The sequence below is a fragment of the Rhinopithecus bieti genome, unplaced genomic scaffold (assembly GCF_001698545.2).
Source record: "Rhinopithecus bieti isolate Rb0 unplaced genomic scaffold, ASM169854v2 scaffold_8911, whole genome shotgun sequence".
Classification (NCBI taxonomy): domain Eukaryota; kingdom Metazoa; phylum Chordata; class Mammalia; order Primates; family Cercopithecidae; genus Rhinopithecus; species Rhinopithecus bieti.
Genome location: NW_016806084.1, coordinates 2,243,908 through 2,259,759, shown reverse-complemented (window position 1 = coordinate 2,259,759; position 15,852 = coordinate 2,243,908). Strand labels below are relative to the sequence as shown.

Sequence of the window (15,852 nt, the reverse complement as noted above, 5' to 3'; positions counted from 1 at the left end):
GCATTGCTATGTCATCAAAAGTACTATTTTTATTCATTTTATTTTCCACCTTACCTATCTTGCCCTCAAAAAACTTTAAAAAATTCTTTAAGAATTTTCTTTTCTTTGAAATGGGCTCTTTCCCTGGATCCCAGCTATTTCCTACCAGTATTTTGTTGAGGCAGAACGTCCATGTTTTCCATGTGAAGCTGAATGTGGTCTCTCTCCTTTAACTGTGGGTTTTATTTGACACCTAATTTATAATAGTCATTTGGGATGTTTTTTTTCTGATTCTTCTGTTGTCTCATGACTTTTTTTTTTCTTCCCCCAAAGGCGACAGCCCTGTACTGTGTCTGAAATTTTCCATTTTGTTGGGTGCTTTTATATATGCAAAAGGTAAGAAAATAGTAATATTTATTTAGATATTAATGCGTCTGTTTACGTTTGTAGGTATTAATTTTGTCAGCTTCTAACATGTATCAGGAAAAGGTTTTCACTGAAAATTTTCTCAAGGGTTTTAATCCTAGATTCTTTTTTAAGTATTGCCTTTTTATCAAAGAATCTATTGGATTTCTTTACAATATCCAAATCTTCTCTTATTAAATGGAAAGTCCTTTAATTTTGTTATATACAACATCTTTACTACCCAAAGCGACTCTTTCAAATTATGAGCTGAAAACACATTATTCTGTATATGCTTGTATTGTGAACTCTATTTTTCATGAGACGTATCTTATTTACTTGAGTGCAATTACTGATCTACCTCAGGACAGTTCAGTTTTTTTTTTTCTTTTTGTATCTTTTTCAGATAAGTATACTTAGTCAAATACTTTTATATACTACTTATTTTCTTTCCTTTTTTCATATTCTCATCTCATTTGACCTACGCAAGGTCTGCATTCAGTGAAATACACGTCTCTATTATTTTTTGTCCTTTTTGTATTTATTTATTTATTTATTTATTTATTTTGAGATGGAGTCTCACTCTGTCTCCCATGGTGGATTGCAGTGGCACAATCTCGGCTCACTGCAGCCTACACCTCCCAGGTTCAAGTAATTCTGCCTCAGCCTCCCGAATAGCTGTGATTACAGGTGCCCACCACCATGCCTAGCTAATTTTTGTGTTTTCAGTAGAGATGGGATTTCACCATGTTGGCCAGGCTGGTCTCGAACTCCTGATCTCAGGTGATCTGCCCACCTTGGCCTCCCAAAGTGCTGGGATTATAGGCATGAGCCATGGCACCCGGTTCCTTTTTATATTTCTATGTAGAAATAATTTTTAGTAATCTAAAGTAGATAGGAAAGTGCAGTTATATTATTACATAGGTTTCTTCTTTATACTATGTGGAATGCCTTTGCCATTAAGATAGCTCAATAAAATGCAAAGTTAACAAAGAATCATAGAGCTGGAAGGAGTTTCATAAATATAAGAGAGATTCTCATTATTAGATTAACTAGCTTAATTTTTTTTTTTTTGAGACGGAGTCTCACTCTGTCGCCCAGGCTGGGGTGCAGTGGTGCAATCTTGGCTCACTGCAACTTCTGCTGCCCGGGTTCAAGCAATCTCCTGCCTCAGCCTCCCAAGTAGCTGGGATTACAGGTGCCTGCCACCGTGCCCAGCTAATTTTTTATAGTTTTTTGTAGAGACGGGGTTTCACCACCTTGGCCAGGCTGGTCTTGAACTCCTGACCTCATGATCCACCTGCCTTGGCCTCCCAAAGTGCTGGACTTATAGGTGTGAGCCATCGCACCTGGCCTAGCTTAACTTACTTACTTTATTTTTTATTTTTATTCTTATTTTTGAGACAGGGTCTTGCTTTGTTGCCCAGGTTGCTTTGTTGCAACCTCTGCCTCTTATGTTCAAGTGATTCTTGTGCCTCAGCCTCTTGAGTAGCTGCAGTTGCAGGCATGCACCACTATACCCAGCTAATTTTTGTATTTTTAGTAGAGTTGGGGTTTTACCATGTTGGGCAGGGTGGTCTTGAACTCCTGACCTCAAGTGATCCGCCACCTCGGCCTCCCAAAGTGTTGAGATTACAGGTGTGAGCCACCGTGCTCAGCCAGCTTAGTTACTTTAAAGATGAGGCAGCTGAGCCCAGAAACTAGCTGCTGGCAACAAAGCTAAGATTTGAACTCAGATCTCCTGGTTCCTGGTTCTTAGTTTCATACTGGCTGTGAAGGCCTCTGGGAAGAATGTGTGATATTGTTGGTCTCCAGGTTTGATTTATCTTAATTACAACTGGTCCCTCTCTAGTTAGTTAGGGTGAGAGCTGCCGTCCTTCCTTCCCTAAGCTGCATGCTTGATTCAAGAGAAAAATCTTCTGTTATACATGACACTGGCATGTTTCTTTAGTGATGACAAAGGCGACATGATCAGTGGCATGAAATAAAGGTTTTGGAGTATATAAACCATTTTTACAGTGGCTACAAATTTTAGAATGTGTGACTGCTATTATATATGATGGTAATCTTTTCATATGATTGTATTGGGCAAGTATGTCTGACTTCTAGGATTTTTATCTGTTTTGTTTGTCTCTTATGGCATATGTGTACTTAGAAGTAAATATATTTGGTACTGTATATAATATGTACAATACAATAAAAAATAATTTCATTGTCCTTATTTTGTTCTCACTGGACCCGCTGGGGTGGTTTTTTCTCTGTAATTAGCTCAGTGTTTGAATTTTATCTCATTAATTCAGTTTATAGTAATTCCACCTTAAGAACCTTTGTGGGTTGGGCATGGTGGCATATGCCTGGAATCCTAGCTACTTGGGAGGCTGAGGTGGGAGAATTGCTTCAACCTGGGAGGCGGAGGCTGCAGTGAGCTGAGATTGCGCCTCCAGTCTGGGCGACAGAGCGAGACCCTGTCTCAAAAAACAAAGAATCTTTGTCCTCTCACAATCCACCGCTGATCTTTTATAATGCACGGTGATCTTTTCTAACAGTCATTTAATTGCTTTAATTCAGTTCTTATTTATTTTGGGGAAAGGGTTACTCTTTTGTAGCCACCTTTCTAATGACAAGCCAACTCCGGAGATGAAACATTTCTATTTACTTGTTATCTTTGTTGATTAAAAGATAAAATATCTCACACAGAGTCAGATTTATTTGTAAGGTCAGGATTTGAAATATAAAATACGTCATGTTGAGAGAGTCCTAGAATTTAAATTAAATTAGATTCTGGTCTCTAGGGGCATTTCAGCTTTTTATTAGACGTTACAGTGCTGCTGTTTTCTTTTGCCTTCTATGGCAAGTGCACACCAGTAACAAGTTTAGGCTTGTTGGTGTGATGGGCTTTGTAGCTTGAAATCGATAGGTGCTACTTACTTCCTTTTTTTTTAACATGAGAAACCAAGTATATTTTAATAGTAAACCTCTTTATAGAAGAACCAAGCAAGTTGGTTTGGCTATATCAATGCACAGTTTAATGTGTTGATTATCATTTGCCTCTTTGGCAACAGAAGAATTTTTTTTCTCTTTAATTCATTTAAGTTGATTTGTTGAATGTTTCCATCTATGCAAAAAAAAGAATTGTTTTGTATGTGCTGAGGTAAGTAGTAACTTTCTTTGGAGGAACAGAGAGAAAGGGAAACCTGAAACAAAGCTGCGGGGGTGTGTGTGTGTACATATACACTTGGGTAGGCATTAAGTGTGAAAACGCTAAGGTTTGGAAATAATTCTTCATATGCATGTTAGCTATTTAAATTGAATTTGATGTTACAAGAATGTAAAATCACCATGAAGCATGCATGTGCGGTGTTTAACCAAAAAAGGGATGGGCTTGAAGTTATAAAATAACTAGAAATCTTAATTTCTAGGAAATTAAGATAATAATAAAATGGCTTAACTACATGTAAAAATGCGTTCAGTGTTAGAGTTCAACCAGCACTGCAGAAATGACATGTTTCTGTCAGTTTAGGTTTTTGATTTTTTATTTCCTTGTTACCAAGCATCGGCAAATTATTCTTGGGATTATTAACTCTGGAATTGAAAGATATTTAATGGTACTCCTGTTGCATTAATTTGTCTGAGATTATATAGAAAAGTATTAAAAATGTTACTGTTGGAGTCTGATCAAAAGTTCTGGTCTTTTAAAAATATGTATATGAGAAATGGCATGAACCTGGGAGGCAGAGCTTGCAGTGAGCTGAGATTGTGCCACTGCACTCTAGCCTGGGCGACAGCGAGACTCTGCCTCAAAAAAAAAATGTATATGAGAATAATTATATGAATGATTTTTTTGGCTGTCTCCTAAGTATTTCTAATAATTTTCATGACAGAAAAATGTCTTCATGCAAAACAGTTTCTTACAGTTTGAGATAATTTATGAATTTTTAGTGTTCAGAATTTTCAAAGACCAATGATAAAGTTTTAGTCAGCTACTAGGTATTTAATAAACAATGAATGAATGAATGGCATTTTTAGTAAAGTTATAGTTTTCACTAAGCTGTTTATTAAAGGCCAGGCATAGTGGTTTACACCTGTAATCCTAGCACTTTGGGAGGCCACGGCAGGAGGATCACTTGAGTCCAGGAGTTTGAGATCAGCCTGGGCAACATAGCAAGACTCCATCTCTAAAAAAACTTTTTAAATTAGCCATGTGTGGTGGTGTGTGCCTGTAATTTCAGCTGCCCAGGAGGCTGAGACAGGAAGATCCCTTGAGCCCAAGATGTTGAGGGTGCAGTGAGCCATGATCATACCACTGCACTCCAGCCTGGGTGACCCACCAAGACTCTGTCTCTTAAAAAAAAAAAAATACATACATACATATATATATATATATTTATTAAGATATAAGAGTAATATCTCAAAATTTAAATTTGCCAAAACACTTATTGTAATGAGTCAATTTTGTACAATGTTTTGTAATGTCATAATAATTAAAGGAAAAAATTGTTTTTAAAATGTTATAAACTCAATGCTAATTTAACTCTATAAGTGCTTATAATCCTTCAGGTAATTTCCCCATGATAAGTGATGATTTGGTCAATTCTTATCACCTGCTGCTGTGTGCTTTGGACTTAGTTTATGGAAATGCACTTCAGTGTTCTAATCGTAAAGAACTTGTGAACCCTAATTTTAAAGGTAGGTTTGTAAATCAAAGATTTTTGGGCCATCTGCATTTCTGTGTTATGTTTACCCTTGGAGTTGTACAGGTTTCCTATCATCAGTATTTTGAAAAGCTCCTGTCATTACAGTTATCCAGGGTACTTATAACTAAGAGTCAAGCTTCCTGTAAAATATTTTGGAAAACATTTGCAGATACCACGAAGTTTAAAGTCTTAAATGACAACTTTAGAAATTTCTGAAATATATACTCAACAAGGAGAAGGCATTTAGAAACTCAGAGTTGCAAAGATGACATTAAAGCCGATAGTGTTTTTCTACATTGGCAAACTTTGTGCCTGACACATCGTAGGAGATCAAAAAGAATTTGCTGAAAGAATCGTATTTCAAATTTTGGTACGGAAGAATAGTTATGGTTCTAAAATAAATAAAATGAACTTTCATCTTTTAAACTAACATATATGGAAATGATGATTTTGGCATTGCATTTAATAGAACTTAGGTATATAATTTCTATGAATGGTAAGTAGTTAGCCCAAATTATGATTTTCAAAGCAAATATTAAAAAGTGTGTATAGAGTTAAAATAAATATTGCTGCTGCTATTGGAGTAATATTGTAATAGGATTCTGGGTGATTCTCAGTTTTGAGGTGATTTCAGTTAAAATTTCAGCTTGTCTATCAAGGTAGATTTTTAAAATTAGTGGAGTTAGTTACTTCAGTTGCTCCTGGTATGGTAAATTTAATGTTCCTCATATTCTTTTCTGTTCTTTCTTGCATTTCTGTCCTAATTCCCTTTTATATTCCCTTTCACTTTTACCTTTTTTTTTTTTTTTAATTAAAAGAATTTGTTTTGAGACAGGGTCTCACTCTGTCACCCAGGATGGGGTGCAGTGGTGCAATCACAATTCACTGCAGCCTCAACCTCCTGGGCTCAGATGATCCTCTCATCTCAGCCTCCCAGGTGGCTGGGACTACAGACATACACCACCACACCCAGCTAATTTTTTGTATTTTTTAGTAGAGATGGGGTTTCGCCATGTTTCCTAGGCTGGTCTCAAACTCCTGGACTCAAGTAATGCACCCACCTTGGCCTCCCAAAGTGGATTATAGGAATGCCCGACCTTTACCTCTTTTATTTTCATTTGATTTTTTTTCTTTTGTGCTGAGTCTAGGGCAAGAATAAACTGTAAATTAGTGTGAAATACATCTAATACATTCAAATTAAAGTGTATAATCTCAGAACAGTGTAATTTTTTTAAAGTGGTGTTTTTTGTTTAAAAGTAGACTTACTTGCAAAGTTATATTTTATTTTTGTGGTTTTTAAATCTTAGTATCCTAAAATTTAATATCCTAAAATTTAAGTTTTAAGTTTCCCTTAACCATCTCTACATAGATAATTGAATAACTGAAATCTTTCGAGTAATGATACACTTTACTTCTATTTGCCATTTTTTGACAAATTCTCAGGGTTAAAATAGACGCATATATACTGTTTCCTATACATTCATATGCTAAGTGGTATACTGATTATAAATAAAATGTTAAGTTTATTACAAATTGGCTTATTGTATGCTGATATCTCTGTTTTTGATTCTGTACACCATAGGCCTGTCTGAAGATTTTCATGCTAAGGATTCTAAACCTTCCTCTGACCCCCCTTGTATCATTGAAAAACTGTGTTCCTTACATGATGGCCTAGTTTTGGAAGCAAAGGGGATAAAGGAACATTTCTGGAAACCCTATATTAGGAAACTTTATGAAAAAAAGGTTTGTTAAGTAGCAAAGAAATAACGTGAAAATGTTTTCTGGAGAAAAACTTGATTTAACATGACGACTTAAGGATCTCTTCTTTTATCATAGCTCCTTAAGGGAAAAGAAGAAAATCTTACTGGGTTTCTAGAACCTGGAAACTTTGGAGAGAGTTTGTAAGTACTTCTGTATAAAATGTTTTAATATTTTAAATTGTATACTTAGGAAACTTCAGAGGTTAGTGTTTTTATTGTTTGTACTCTGGAAACTGAGAATATGTTTTGTGAGAGAATACGGGGAAGCAAAAATTCTGTCACCTAATATAAGCACACTTTTTAAATGTGTTCAAAATTGTATGGCTGTTCTTTGAAGTTTCATTAAGCTTCTGGATTATAAATTTTGAAATAAATTATTTTGGAACTGTATGGGTGAAAATTGATGATGTGTAAGTGTGGAAGTCTCCAGGGATGGCTAGAGCAGCTAGACAGTTAAGCTTCTCACCAGAAGCTGCACCTACCAGCAGCTGAAACACTGTCAGCAAAATACTTGTACTGTGAGATGGATGAGCATGGGGATAGCAAGATTACATGTGATACTATCCAGTTTTTGTTTTGTTTTTTAAGCTGGAGTCTCACTGTGTCGCCCAGGCTAGAATGCAGTGGTACAATCTCGGCTCACTGCAACCTCCACCTCCTGGGTTCAAGCAATTCTTCTGCCTCAACCTCATGGGTAGCTGTGAATACAGGCGCGTGCCACCATGCCCAGCTAATTTTTATATTTTTAGTAGATACAGGGTCTCACCATACTGGCCAGGCTGGATTCGAACTCCTGACCTCGTGATCCACCTGCCTCGGCCTCCAAAAATGCTGGGATTACAGGTGTGAGCTACTGCGCCCAGCTATACTATCCAGTTTTTATAACTACAAGTTACCCTACCAAAGTTTAACTTTCAAAAAATTGTTAGAACTTTTAGTAAATAAAAAAATGAAATAATTAATTGAAATGGCAGTTCTGTGAGAGAGTACATTTTGTCTGTATTTGTTTTTCCTATAGTAAAGCCATCAATAAGGCCTATGAGGAGTATGTTTTATCTGTTGGGAATTTAGATGAGCGGATATTTCTCGGAGAGGATGCTGAAGAGGAAATTGGGACTCTCTCAAGGTGTCTGAACACTGGTTCAGGAACAGAGACTGCTGAAAGGGTGCAGATGAAAAACATCTTACAGCAGCATTTTGACAAGGTGAGTTTAGCCACACCAGAAGAGTAGAAATACAGGAGGAGTTAAGCCAGGGGTTCTTTTTTATTTTGGTAATTTCATGTTTGTGTTTTACTTGCCTACAGTATGAAGGAGAAAATTCTCATCATACTTCTCTTAATTGAAAAAGGTATCTCTATGATATTTGATTTGTTAATATCAACTTTCATTCATTTTACTGAGGTCTGAGAAAAAGAGAAATTAATATAAATTTAAACAAACGTGTCATGCTGATAATTGTTGGTTTTAAAAAGATGGGCCAGTAATATATAGTCTTATATGTAGTGAACACAGTAATATATAGTCTTATATGTACTACTTTTAGGCATTTAGAAAGTGATAATTGACCTGCTTGGGGCCTTCATTTAAGAGACTGGAGAAACTGAGGATCTACAGTCTTTAAGGAAATTATTTTAAACTGAATTTCAGGACCACATGGTATTTTTTCAAACAGACACTTAGGGTGATGCAGGCCATGAGTTTCCCTTCTGCTATGTGGTAGTAACAGAAAACACTAAACTTCTGGCAAGTGCCCCCAGAGACACTGGGTAATCCAAGAGCCAATTCACCTGGAAGTGAGCTGCTTCAGACTTGAGACTGGTCTGCTTATTCATTCAACAAATATTCCTAAAGCATTTTATATGTCAGGTTGTGTCCTGGACACTGGAGATACAGCAGTGAACAAAATAGCCACGAGAACCCTGTTCTAAAGAAGCTTATATTCCAGTGTGGGGAGATGGACAGGAGATAACCAAGTAAATACATGGTATGTTGGGTGATGACAGATGAAGAAAGTAAAAAGTAGTAATACAAAATATTGAGGGGAGGTGAGAATGGGATGGGTGGTCTGTTGTAGGTAAGGTGGTTGATAAGGGTGTCACACACCAGAGGTAAGAAGGAAAACAAGCCATATGAATAGCTGGGGAAATGTATTNGTGTGGGGAGATGGACAGGAGATAACCAAGTAAATACATGGTATGTTGGGTGATGACAGATGAAGAAAGTAAAAAGTAGTAATACAAAATATTGAGGGGAGGTGAGAATGGGATGGGTGGTCTGTTGTAGGTAAGGTGGTTGATAAGGGTGTCACACACCAGAAGTAAGCAAGGAAACAAGCCATATGAATAGCTGGGGAAATGTATTCGAAGCTGAGAGCATAACAAATGCAAAGCTGTGCGATTGGAACAGGAGTAGCTTTTTGGAGGAACAGTGAGAATGACAGTGTGGTAGGAATACAGTGAGGGGAAAAAGTGGTAAGAAGTGAGGGGAGGCCAGGTGTGGTGGCTCATGCTTGTAATCCTAGCACATTGGGAGACTGAGGCAGAGGACTGCTTGAGCCCAGGAATTCAAGACAAGTCTGGGCAACAAAGCGAGACCCTGTCTCTACATAAAATATTAATACAAAAAATTAGCTGGCCATGGTTGTATCCACCTGTGGGCTCAGCTACTTGCGAGGCTGAGTCAGGAGGATCCCTTGAGCCCAGGAGTTGCAGGCTGCAGTAAGCTGTGATCGCATCACTGCACTCCAGCCTGGGTGACAGAGCAAGAGCCTGTCTTTCAAAAAAAGAGAAAAAACGAGAAGAAAAAGAAGTGCAAGGAAGAGGGAAGAACAAGAGAGCCAGACAGACCATGTAAGCTTTGGAAGCCATCATAAGAACTTTTGCTTCTGCTGTGATTGAGATGAAAGCCATTAAAAGGGTGTTATTAAGAAGAATGACTGATTTACATTTTTAAAGGTCTTGTGGGAAAGTGGGGTTCGAGACAAGGGTGGAAGTAGGGAGTTAAGCTATTGGAGTGATTCTGGCAATAGTTTATGGTGGCTTGCTTCAGAGAATGGTTTGTATCTGGGCCATATTTTGGAGATAGCACCCACAGGATTTACTGATGGTTTGGATCTAGGGTTTGAGAAAAAGAGAACAGTGATGTCTCCAGTTGGGTGAATGGTATAAAAGCTAAAATCCTGACAGGTGCCTGTGAGGTCGTAAGTTATCTGGCCCTGGCTCTCTCTGAATTCATCTACTACTATCCTCCCTCCTCACCCACTAATGCCACATTAACCTCCTTTTTTGTTCTTCAGATATGCCAAGCATGCCTGCAACACAAAGCCTTTGCCTTTGCAATTCCCTTTGCCTAAAATGTATTACTTCAAGATATTAATGTGGCTTCCTTCTCACTTCATTCTGGTTTCTGATAACCTGACTGCTATGTCAATAATAACCACAACATCCTCCCCAACTTCCTTTCCCCCGACTCTGCTTGCTAGTGTTTCTCTTCGTATTTATCACTGTCTGACAGTAAGTAGGGAGGTAGGTAGAAAGAATTATTTATTGCCTGTCTCCTTGCATTAGAATATAAGCTTCACGAAGGCTGTGACCAATGTTGTATGCAGCGCTTGGCACATAGTAGACATTCCGGGAACATTTACTACTGAAATTTATTAAGAGGGAAGAGCAAGTCTGGGGGAAGGGGAATTAAAGGTTAGGGTTATTAGCATGTTAAATTTGAGATGTCTTTTAAGCATCCTAGTAGAGAAGTTGAATAGACAGTTGTGGAATAGAAGACCGGAGTTCACAGTTCACAGTAGAGGTTAGGGGTTGTGTATATATGTCCTAGGGTCATCAGGATACAGATGGCTTTTTTTTTTTTTTTTTTTTTTTTTTTGAGACAGAGTCTCACTCTGTCACCCAGGCTGGAGTGCAATGGTGCAATCTCAGCTCACTGTGACCTCTGCCACCCAGGTTCAAGCGATTCTCCTGCCCCAGCCTCCTGAGTAGCTGGGATTACAGGCGCCTGCCACCACGCCCGGCTAATTTTTTGTATTTTTAGTAGAAACGGCATTTCACCATGTTGGTCAGGCTGGTCTTGAACTCCTGACCTCATGATTTGCCTGCCTTGGCCTCCCAAAGTGCTGGGATTACAGGCATGAGCCACCGCGCCCAACTGTAGATGGCTTTTAAAGCTCTAAAATGAGGAGAGATTACTTAGAGGTATGAAATAAGAGAGAATAAAAGAGGACTAAGGGCAAAGCTCAGAGTCACTCCAAATTTTTAAGTCTTTATTTGGAGAAGGAACATCCAAATATTTTTAAGATACCGACTTAATATTTGCACCCAAGTTAAAGATTCCTCTTGATCAGAATGAACAGGAAGCTCTAAGCTAAGCACAGTGCTACCAAGAAACACCATGTTGACCTTGAGGACTCTGGCAGGAAGCTGTTTGTGGTTGTCACACCTAGTTTCCTCTGTGAAACTATTGCTGCCTGTGGGTGATGTGGTTATATGCTGCTGGCTGCTGTTGATTCTCCTGTTCATGTACAAGGTGTTTTTCCCTCCCGGTGCTTCCCAATGTAGGTTTTGGTTCATGCATAGTGAAGTAGGTGGCTGCAAGAAACCTTGTAAGGCAGGGAGCAGCCTTTTGAATGCAATCCATCTACCCAGATCATTTTATTGATTTAATTATAGAATGAATTTCTTTGAAACAAAGTGGAAGTCTTAGTTGTATTGCACTTTAAGACAGAGAAAACATGTAGGTTTGTTTCTATATATAGTAAATTTCTGTGCTTTTCTATATCTTAGGAAACTTGAATAGTTGGCTCTGTTGCCAGGTGAAAATTTTGCTAGGTTTTTTAAAAAATTAGAATAAGTACATGTAATACACAGGGAAATTTGGTTTATCTTGAATATTAAAAGACACTGTTAAGTTATCTTAACCTTTCAGAGTTTATTTGAAAAATCAGAAAGATGTTTTACTAGCTCCTTTGACACCAAGTCACGTCTTTTCTATATTTATTGTCAAGAGTGTTGACTTTAACTTGTTTCTCTGAAGACCTGTCTACTTTAATGGGAAAAACTGTGATAGATTCTTGTAACCAAAGGTAGAGGAGGGCTAGGAAGACCAATGAAGGCTGTTCTGCATCAAGTTGCCTTTTTAGGGAATGTTCATTTTATTCTCTCTCTCTGAAGCAAATTTGAATATTTGGATAGTGGGTGTATTAGTTCATTTTACGCTGCTGATAAAAACATACCTGAAACTGGGAACAAAAAGAGGTTTAATTGGACTTACAGTTCCACGTGGCTGGGGAGTCCTCAGAATCATGGTGTGAGGTGAGAGGCACTTCTTAACATGGCGGTGGCAAGAGAAAAATGAGGAAGAAGCAAAAGCGGAAACCCCTCATAAGCCCATCAGATCTCGTGAGATGTATTCACTATCACAAGAATAGAACGGGAAAGACTGGCCTCCATGATTCATTTACCTCCCACTGGGTGCCTCATACAACATGTGAGAATTCTGGGAAATACAATTCAAGTTGAGGTTTTGATGCAGACATAGCCAAACCACATCAGCAGGCTTTTCTTAAATGGATTTTTTTCAACCAAATTTAATTCACAATTTTCTTTTATCTTTGAGTGTGTGCAAAAATAGCAGTAGATGGGAACTGTGAAATTCTGTTTCTCAGAGCTGAGAGTAATCCTAGTTTTTTCAGGTGAGCAGAATGCTTATCTTTGCCTCTGAGCATAAATTTTACAAGAGGGAATGTAGGGAGCTATATCTTATTTTAGAGTTTTAACTTTTTTGAGACGGAGTTTTGCTCGGTCGCCCAGGCTGGAATGCAGTGGCGCGATCTCAGCTCACTGCAAGCTCCACCTCCCTGGGTTCATGCCATTCTCCTGCCTCAGCCTCCCGAGTAGCTGGGACTACAGACGCCCGCCACCTTGCCCAGCTAGTTTTTTGTATTTTTTTAGTAGAGACGGGGTTTCACTGGGTTAGCCAGGATGGTCTCCATCTCCTGACCTCGTGATCCACCCGTCTTGGCCTCCCAAAGTGCTGGGATTACAGGCTTGAGCCACCGCGCCCGGCCTAGAGTTTTAACTTTTAAGAGACAAACTTTTAGTTAGCTAAAATACAAATTATTCTTTCACGCCTTCATCTTCACATGGATATTGGCAGCTCTTAATGCTGTTACGTTTAAATTCCAAGAATGGTGACATTTGAGTCAGTCAAATGTATTGATATTGTAAAGATAAAGTTTTACTCGCTTGAAGTCCCATTTGTGAAGTGAATTAAAGTCTTTCTGGCCTAAAATAATGTTCTTTTAGAAATTTTTTTCTATGTAACTGTTTTTTTCTTTAGTCCAAAGCACTTAGAATCTCCACACCGCTAACTGGTGTTAGGTACATTAAGGAGAACAGCCCTTGTGTGACCCCAGTTTCTACAGCTACGCATAGCTTGAGTCGTCTTCACACCATGCTGACAGGCCTCAGGAATGCACCAAGTGAGAAATTGGAACAGATTCTCAGGTTAGTTTGAGCCCTGTCTGCTTTCTAAGATTTGGTTATTGACCATTTTCCAGTTTCCTATTTTTTCATTATTAATGCCTTAATTCACCCATGAATAATTTTGTATCAATTGTATACTGAGTCCTGTTGTAAGTCTGTAGAGGACCTAGAAATAAGATGTATAAGTGGAAGATCTTCTTTCCTCAGATTTTTTTAATATAATACAAGACCCAGTAACTGATAACACCAGACACTGTAGAATAAAGCACAGAACTGTCTTTGCCAACTGTTCTTTCAAGATTTCAGAGAGTGGTGGGTGGGGGCAGAGGGAAGCTCAGTGAAGATGGGAATTGTCAAAGGCCTTTGTGAAGAGGGTTGAACCTGAGGTAAGTTCTGAAGGGTGACTCAGATTTGAAAAGATTAATGGAGTTCCACATGTTCATAAAGCAGGACAAAAACCACTGTAACTTTTGTAAACTCTATAAAACATCCTTATCCTGGAAAGGAAGTTCACTGCATTTAGTTTCTTTGATCTCCCTGAGACTGGTAGGAATATCACTGAGTTTTAGTTAAAAGCCCAGTAGGCTGAATCTCATCCTCTTACGCATAACCTTTGGCAAGCTGATTTGAAAAGTTACCTCCAAGGTCTCTCTCAGTCCTAAAACCTTATGATATGATGACGTAGACCCAAAAGGACCCCATTTTATTTCTGATGGTGGTATATCAAGAAGACCCTATATGGACACATAAGTAATTTCCCACTCATAGCCAGGCTTCTTAAATGCCAACTACTTTTCCTTTACATTTTCGTGAAGTCTACTTTATTCATAAACTTGATTGTGATTTATACTTAACAAGTTATATCTCTGTGGCCTCTTCCTGAGTCATGTTTTTCAGATGCACCTTGTTTGCCTTGAATTTAGAAGCATTTTGTAAATACATTTCAGAAGCCATCTTAATCTCTGTATCTTCCAGATCTCTTTACAGTTTCTAACTAGGCATAACAGCATTTTAAATCTTAGGTACCATTAGTGGGGTTAAATATTACCAGTAAATACTAGGTAAAATAAAGGGTCCTGTTTTTGTAGAAAGGTATTTGTGTGTATGTTCCCAGAAAACTTCTGCTTATATATGTATTCAATAGTTACGTCTAGCAGGACTATAATTGATTTTATTCTCTTTATAATTTTTTGAACTTCATTTTCACAAAGAATATGTATATAATTATATATATATATGTGATCAAGATAAAACAGTTGTTACAAAAGCTTACATGGTGATAATTTGTATAATGCTTCTGCATTGAACATATATTCCTTTCTAATAATAAAAAGACTGAAATAAACCTCATTTGTGGGAAAAAATGTAGAATGCCAGGAACAGATTATATGAGTCTGTAGTATGGGTGTTACACCCCTTCATTCTATTTTCTTCCAGGTGTTCTTAATGGGAGTTGTACTGCCCTCTACGGAAGTAGTTAAGGGCAATTTTGGATCATCAGTGACTGGGGGATGTGAAGGACAGGTGGGGGACAGTCATAGACATCGAATGGGCCGAGGCCAAGGTTGCTAAACTTCCTGCAGTGAAAGGTGTAGCCCCGGCCGGGCGAGGTGGCTCATTCCTATAATCCTAACACTTTGGGAGTCTGAGGCAGGTGGATCACTTGAGGCCAGGAGTTCAAGACCAGCCTGGCCAACGTGGCCATCTCTACTAAAAATACCAAAATTAGCTGGGCGTGGTGGCAGGTGCCTGCAGTCCGAGCTACTTGGAGGCTGAGGCAGGAGAATCACTTGAACCTGGGAGCTGGAGGTTGCAGTGAGCCAAGATTGCACCACTGCATTCCATCCTGGATGACAGAGCAAGCTGTCTCAAAAAATAAATAAATATATAAAATAAAAGGTGTAGCCCCACACAAGAAAAGTTTTTTTTTCATTCCAACTGGTAATACCACCACCTTTGAAAAGAAAGTATAGGATCTCTTGGATTAATTTGGGAAGTGTATAGTTTCTGTTCAGAGTGTTTTATATTTACATGTTAGTGAAATTATAGAAACATTTTATCCCCTTGTGACTTGCCAGGACCTTTAAATTATGTTATTTCTCATTACCTTTTTAGGACGTGTTCCAGAGATCCAACCCAGGCTATTGCTAACAGACTGAAAGAAATGTTTGAAATATATTCTCAGCATTTCCAGCCAGATGAGGATTTCAGTAATTGTGCTAAAGGTAAGGTTTAATATGGTTATTCTGCTCTTATGTTTGAAGTTTAACTAAATGGAGTCATTTCTTACTAACTAAGAAAGATGAGGAAAAGATTTATGACTTTAGACTGAGGGCTAGGATATGGCTGTCCAGTTTTTCTGGTCAACCAAGTGATTTCTGAGCCCTTCTCAGTAAGATAGAAATTTTAGAGTGGTATTTTTATTTTAATGGACTTCTGATGCTTTTTTATCTGCAAATCTTTAGTTTTTTTTTTTTTTTTTTTTTTTTTTTAAAATTGAAATTAAATAAAAACATAAGGA

The 15,852-nt window shown here is 38.0% G+C and overlaps 1 protein-coding gene across 1 annotated transcript in view; it reads left to right on the top strand.

The window, feature by feature from the left end:
* RBL2 (RB transcriptional corepressor like 2) overlaps positions 1–15,852 on the top strand; it is a 58,038-nt gene that overhangs the window by 12,125 nt on the left and 30,061 nt on the right. The window contains 7 exon segments of the mRNA XM_017874633.1: positions 313–375; positions 4,922–5,067; positions 6,658–6,818; positions 6,912–6,976; positions 7,854–8,040; positions 13,186–13,352; positions 15,447–15,556. Coding sequence (XP_017730122.1) covers positions 313–375; positions 4,922–5,067; positions 6,658–6,818; positions 6,912–6,976; positions 7,854–8,040; positions 13,186–13,352; positions 15,447–15,556 — 899 coding nt within the window.